Consider the following 5,731-nt stretch of genomic DNA (forward strand, 5'->3'; position numbering starts at 1 on the left):
CTGAATAAGATACTAAAGAGATAAACTGTGAACCAACCAGGTCCAAGAATTATAGAACCCCAACTTCTTGATCATCTCACACAGAAAGATCCTCTCCACACTCTCATAACCCTTTTGCCATGTCAAGCACCGTTTCTTACCTTTTTCCTACACTTCAGAGAATTAACACATTCAAAAGCGATAAATTGAATTTTTTTAAATAGTGAAAAAAGTGTACTTTTTTTAAATTCAAATTTCCTTTTTTTGGAAATAAAAACTCAAATAAAATTTAATTTAATTAAATTAAAACAAGACAGATAATATCGGATCTGTTGGTTAAATCAATCAAACACATTTCCAAAATAGAAGAAAAGAAATCAATCAACTATTTTTTTTTAATTTTTTTTTTAAAAAAAAGGAAAAACCAGGGCTGAGTGAGTACAGCTGGTGGTTAAACTGAAACAAAGAATCTGAGAGAGAGACCATTGTTTTGTTGTAATTGGGGTCACAGACCAACCAACTCCAACTCCAAGCCGAGCCGAGTAACCAAACAAAGGAAGCTGCTCAATTTTTGTCGTGTATAAATTAACCCGAGTTAGTTTCAACTCAACCACGGTTAATGCCCCATAGGCCGCGCCACAAAAAGAAAAGAAAGAAGTCTGCCTTTTACCCCCACCTCTTTCTTTTCTCTCTCATGGGAGACGACTAAGACCTGCTGCTATTCGGACCAGAGGGAAAAGTAGCTGAAGAAGAAAGCACTCGTTTTGCGAAAAAGAAAAACCCTTTTCTTTTTGGGTCACCAACGAAACGGTGTCGTAACAAGAGATCTGACTACAGAGATAGAGAGAGAGAAAGCTTAGTGGTACATCCATGGAGGAGGAGAAGAGCGCGCTTGTGCAGAGCGTGATCGACGTCGTTAGCGATATAGGTTCGATCTCCGAATACAAGTGTACGGTAAAGAAACAGTATTGTAATTTAGCTAGGAGGGTGAAGCTATTGACCCCAATGTTCGAGGAGATTCGTGATAGTAAAGAGGGGTTGCCTGAAGACACCATGAAAGCCTTGGTTTCTTTTAGGGATGCTTTGAGATCGGCTAACGATTTGCTTCGATTCGGTAGCGAAGGAAGCAAGATATACCTGGTGCGTGCTTTATTATTTTATCTTCTCGATTGGTCTATGGTTTTTGCAGTTCTGTGCTTTTATTTTACTGCTCTTCTCCATTGTTATTATTATAATTATAATATATTTGCTTTTCATGTTTAGTTGCTAAGAAAATAGTGAACCCTGAGAGAAAATAGAAAATTATTTTTTGTTTCCATGGGAACTTGGAGCATCCTGTTGTTCACTTTTATTATACTATTGCCGCGCAGTAACTAATAAATCCTTATAATCGCGAAAAATTTGCTTAAAATTCAGTTGAATGTGCAACTGGTTTGAACATTGAAATTTCTCTATTTGTTAGATGATATGGTTATACAAATCTGAGTTTCAATTTTTGTATTATATTCTCACTCTTGTTTTATTTAAATTTTTGGGATTAATTTACTTGAGTCGTTTGAATATGAAGTCAACATAGGTTTACTGTCCTATTTTTTCTTCCTGATTGACCAACAATTTCTTATTATGGTTTTTTCTTAGTTTATAATAATAATTTTTACGAATTCTATATTGTTAATTTGAAACCTATGGATTAGGTGATATTCATATCGTAAGTTTTTTCTTATATCGATTACTGTCCAATCACCAGTCTGTAGCTGTGCGAATTTGAAGTAAAATCTCAATCTATTAATTGGCCCAAACTTAAAATATAATAATTTATTTGCCTGGTTCTTTGATTCTAGTGCTATAGTATTAGTTCTCTTGGTTACTCCTTGATCTACTACTTGTCCATGAACTTGTTTTTTCTTTTTTTGGTTTATGCCCTTGTCTGGCCCTTCCTGGATTTACCCATTGAAAGGGCAGGGTGTGGGGGTGAGAATCATGGTCTCTGATTCCATTTTTGACTTTCAATGAAGAATTATGAGATAAAGTGATGTTTTTAATGTTTCAGAACAATAATGCAGACTTCATTATTTAGGGCTTATTTTATTTTTTTATCATTGGCACACTAAGTGCTTAATTGAAACTAAAAGTCTCATAAATAAGATCGGAAGTTCGAACGTTGTTGTCATCCCAATTCTCAATCCCCCTCAGCACTGACCAAGCCTATCATTTAGGGCTTAATAGACTATTCAAAATCTAGAATTTCAGCTGTTCTTTGTGTAAGACAAGAAAACTGAGCCTGGTACCTGGCTTAAGAAGAAAATTAGCTGCTGGTTTCGAAGTCGTATTAAGAGAGGAATCTTTTTTTGATGGTTTAATTATATTTTTATAAACCTTTTTTTTGACTAGTAGTTTTCTCTTGTATGGAATTTGCAATAATCTAACACATTGTCACTTAAAGGAATAGTTAATGATATTATGTTGGTTTGTTAAGTATTTGATATAGCCACCAATCACTGTTGATCAATCAATTAGAAAATATGAGTAGATGGTTAATTACGCCTCTTGCTCAAATGATTAGAATTAGTTTTTTCTCACTGGTTAATTGTTATTTGGCCTCTTTCATCAATTTCTTACTCTCATTTGTCTTTACTTGTTCTGGAGTACGTTCCTGATTACTCTATTGTCTTGTTCTTTCTTTTTCACTTATGCTTGAGGTTCCTTTTTATTTTGTTTACTTTTGGTAACCTTTATTCATGTAGGTCCTGGAGAGGGAGCAAGTTATGAGCAAGTTCCATGACGTGACAGCTAAATTGGAACAAGCTTTGAGTGGTATTTCCTACGGAAAACTTGACATATCAGATGAAGTTAAGGAACAGGTACACACTTCTTTTATATGATCGTAACAGTTCTGAGACGATTACTGGGAGTTTTCTCTTTCCAAGCATGTCACATCTTGTCTGATGTGACTTAGTTTAGATTTTTCTTTTTTACACCTCAGTATTCTTATTGAGTTGATCAATTTTTAACACAATCTTCCTTCATATAAAGATCCCATTTAATTCCAATTCATTGTTTTAATATTTTTCTCGGTTCAGGTTGAGCTTGTTCTTGCTCAGTTCAGACGAGCCAAAGGACGGGTTGATGCCCCTGATGTTGAGCTGTATGAGGATCTCTCATCACTTTACGATAGCAATGATGCACCGGCAGATCCAGCTATTCTAAAAAGACTGGTTGAGAAATTACAGTTGGTGGGAATAGATGAGCTTGCACAAGAGTCAATAGCTTTGCATGAAATGGTAACTGCCAGTAATGGGGATCCTGGGGCAAGCATTGAAAAAATGTCTATGCTATTGAAGAAAATCAAAGATTTTGTGCAGACAGAAAACCCCAACTTGGATGCCCCTGCAAGAGAAAAGAGTGTTCCTGCAAGTTGTAGTGGGCAACCCTCAACTGAGAAGAATCACAAGGTCCCAGTCATACCAGATGATTTTCGTTGTCCAATATCACTTGAGTTGATGAAAGATCCTGTCATTGTTTCAACAGGGCAGGTAATGCATCATTTGCTTGCTGTATCATGACTGTTGCACTATGATTTCCCTTCTATATTTTGTAATTTGTTTTTCTATTGCACTGGAGGTCCTCAAGATGTTCTGTCAGTCAAGCCAAAGTGATTACCCATTGTAAATGCACAGGAAATCATGGGCCAGATGGACTGTTTCTTTTAACGTATTTAATGGAATTTGATTGCTAACTGATTCTGCTTCCAGTTTACTATTTTTTTAAAATTCAATCACACTTAGTTTTGTTTATATATCTTAATTCTTTGTCTAATGCAATTCATTTCCCACTGCGACAGACTTATGAACGTTCATGTATTGAGAAGTGGCTAGAAGCTCATGGGACATGCCCAAAGACGCAACAAGCTCTCTCTAACAATACCCTCACACCAAACTATGTACTTCGTAGTCTCATAGCTCAGTGGTGCGAAGCTAATGGTCTCGAGCCCCCAAAACGACCCAGCAGTTCTCGACCCAATAAAGCTACATCTGCTTGCTCACCTGCGGAACGTACTAAGATTGAAACCCTCCTGCGCAAGCTCACATGCGGAAACCCCGAAGACAAGAGATCTGCCGCTGGAGAGATCCGCCTTCTTGCAAAGCGCAATGCTGATAATCGTGTGGCTATTGCCGAGGCTGGTGCAATCCCTCTCCTTGTAAATCTCCTTTCAACACCCGATTCCCGCACGCAAGAGCATGCTGTAACAGCTCTTCTTAATCTTTCCATATGTGACGAAAATAAAGGAAGCATCGTATCCTCTGGAGCAGTTCCTGGCATAGTTCACGTGCTCAAGAAGGGAAGCATGGAAGCTCGTGAAAATGCCGCTGCCACCCTCTTCAGCCTCTCAGTTGTGGATGGAAATAAAATTACTATTGGTGCTTTGGGGGCCATTCCACCACTTGTGACACTGCTGAGTGAAGGTAATCAAAGGGGTAAGAAGGACGCTGCAACAGCACTGTTCAATTTGTGCATTTACCAAGGGAACAAGGGGAAGGCAGTGAGGGCTGGTGTTGTGCCAACACTAATGCATTTGTTAACAGAGCCTGGAGGGGGCATGGTGGATGAAGCACTGGCAATTCTAGCAATTTTGGCTAGCCACCCCGAAGGGAAGGCTGCCATTGGTGCTGCAGAGGCAGTGCCAGTTTTGGTAGAGGTCATAGGGAGTGGATCTCCAAGGAACAGAGAGAATGCGGCTGCAGTTTTAGTTCACTTATGTGGAGGTGACCAACAACACCTAGTGGAAGCTCAAGAGCTTGGAGTCATGGGTCCACTGGTGGAGTTGGCACAAAATGGCACCGAAAGAGGCAAGCGAAAGGCTGTACAACTGCTCGAGCGTATGAGTAGGTTTGTTGAGCAACAGAAACAAGCTCAGGAGCTAGCTGAGGCTGAAGCTCTAGCCGAGGCTCAAGCTCTAGTCGAGGCTCAAGCTCAGATGCAGCAATTACAACTTTCCTCCACAGAGACTGTAGATCTCAGATGCAGCTATCCTCCACAAATGCTGTAGATGGCTGACATGTTTTTTTTTTTCTTTTCCATTTGTCTGCACTTAAAATTAAATTATCAAAGGGAGCGGCATTGCTTTGCTTTTGGCGGGAGGAGGTGGAAGATCACCTTCAAAATCTGCAAGTTAAATATATTCAATTTGTTTTGTGTGCACCACACCACGAAGGACCATACGAACATCAGATTCTTAAAAGAAGAAAAAAGAGATCAACAAAGGGGTTGGGGGTAAACTAGAAGACAGGACAGGAGGGGTGAAATATACCTGACATGTATCTAAAATTGTACCATCGTAACATCATTGTAATCATCCTCAGTTTTTAGTGAAGAGATGTTTATTGTCCCAGGAAAGGAGAAGAAATGTCTATTTATTGTACTCGAATCAAATTTACTGTTACTGCATAATTTAGTGAAATTAATGATTGTGACGAAGAGAACGAAAGAAACTTTAGTTTTATCATCTCACGGAATTGCCACTAGGAGAACATGTTGAATTATAATGCTAGGGACAATGAATAAGATTAACCTTCTCTTATTGTGCTTCAGAAAGGTTATGATGAGATTTTTATCATGGTGGATTAGACTGCATTGTCAATCACAAGAAACATGTTTTGCTTGTTAAAGAAGTTTTTAGAGTAGCTCAAACTAATTTTTTTGTGTAGATGGGAAATTAGCTCAAAGCCGTTTGCTCCAAAGGAAGATAATGTTA

At 38.5% G+C, this 5,731-nt stretch overlaps 1 protein-coding gene across 1 annotated transcript; it reads left to right on the forward strand.

Annotated features, from left to right (window-relative positions):
- The first annotated feature begins 596 nt into the window (after positions 1–596).
- Positions 597–5,454, forward strand: LOC115718686 (U-box domain-containing protein 13). The gene is made up of 4 exons (XM_030647507.2): positions 597–1,119; positions 2,724–2,840; positions 3,060–3,512; positions 3,821–5,454. Exons 1-4 carry the CDS (start codon positions 850–852, stop codon positions 5,024–5,026), a joined length of 2,046 nt encoding a protein of 681 aa, XP_030503367.1. The 5' UTR covers positions 597–849; the 3' UTR covers positions 5,027–5,454.
- Positions 5,455–5,731: the final 277 nt, after the last annotated feature.

Source organism: Cannabis sativa, chromosome 2 (assembly GCF_029168945.1).
Source record: "Cannabis sativa cultivar Pink pepper isolate KNU-18-1 chromosome 2, ASM2916894v1, whole genome shotgun sequence".
NCBI lineage: Eukaryota > Viridiplantae > Streptophyta > Magnoliopsida > Rosales > Cannabaceae > Cannabis > Cannabis sativa.

Bases quoted from the DNA above. Each gene is read 5' to 3' on its own strand.
- LOC115718686 (XM_030647507.2), top strand. From the start codon at position 850: ATGGAGGAGGAGAAGAGCGCGCTTGTGCAGAGCGTGATCGACGTCGTT. The intron at 2,841-3,059 runs GTACACACTTCT...TTCTCGGTTCAG, and splicing joins CAGATGAAGTTAAGGAACAG to GTTGAGCTTGTTCTTGCTCA. The intron at 3,513-3,820 runs GTAATGCATCAT...CCACTGCGACAG, and splicing joins TCATTGTTTCAACAGGGCAG to ACTTATGAACGTTCATGTAT.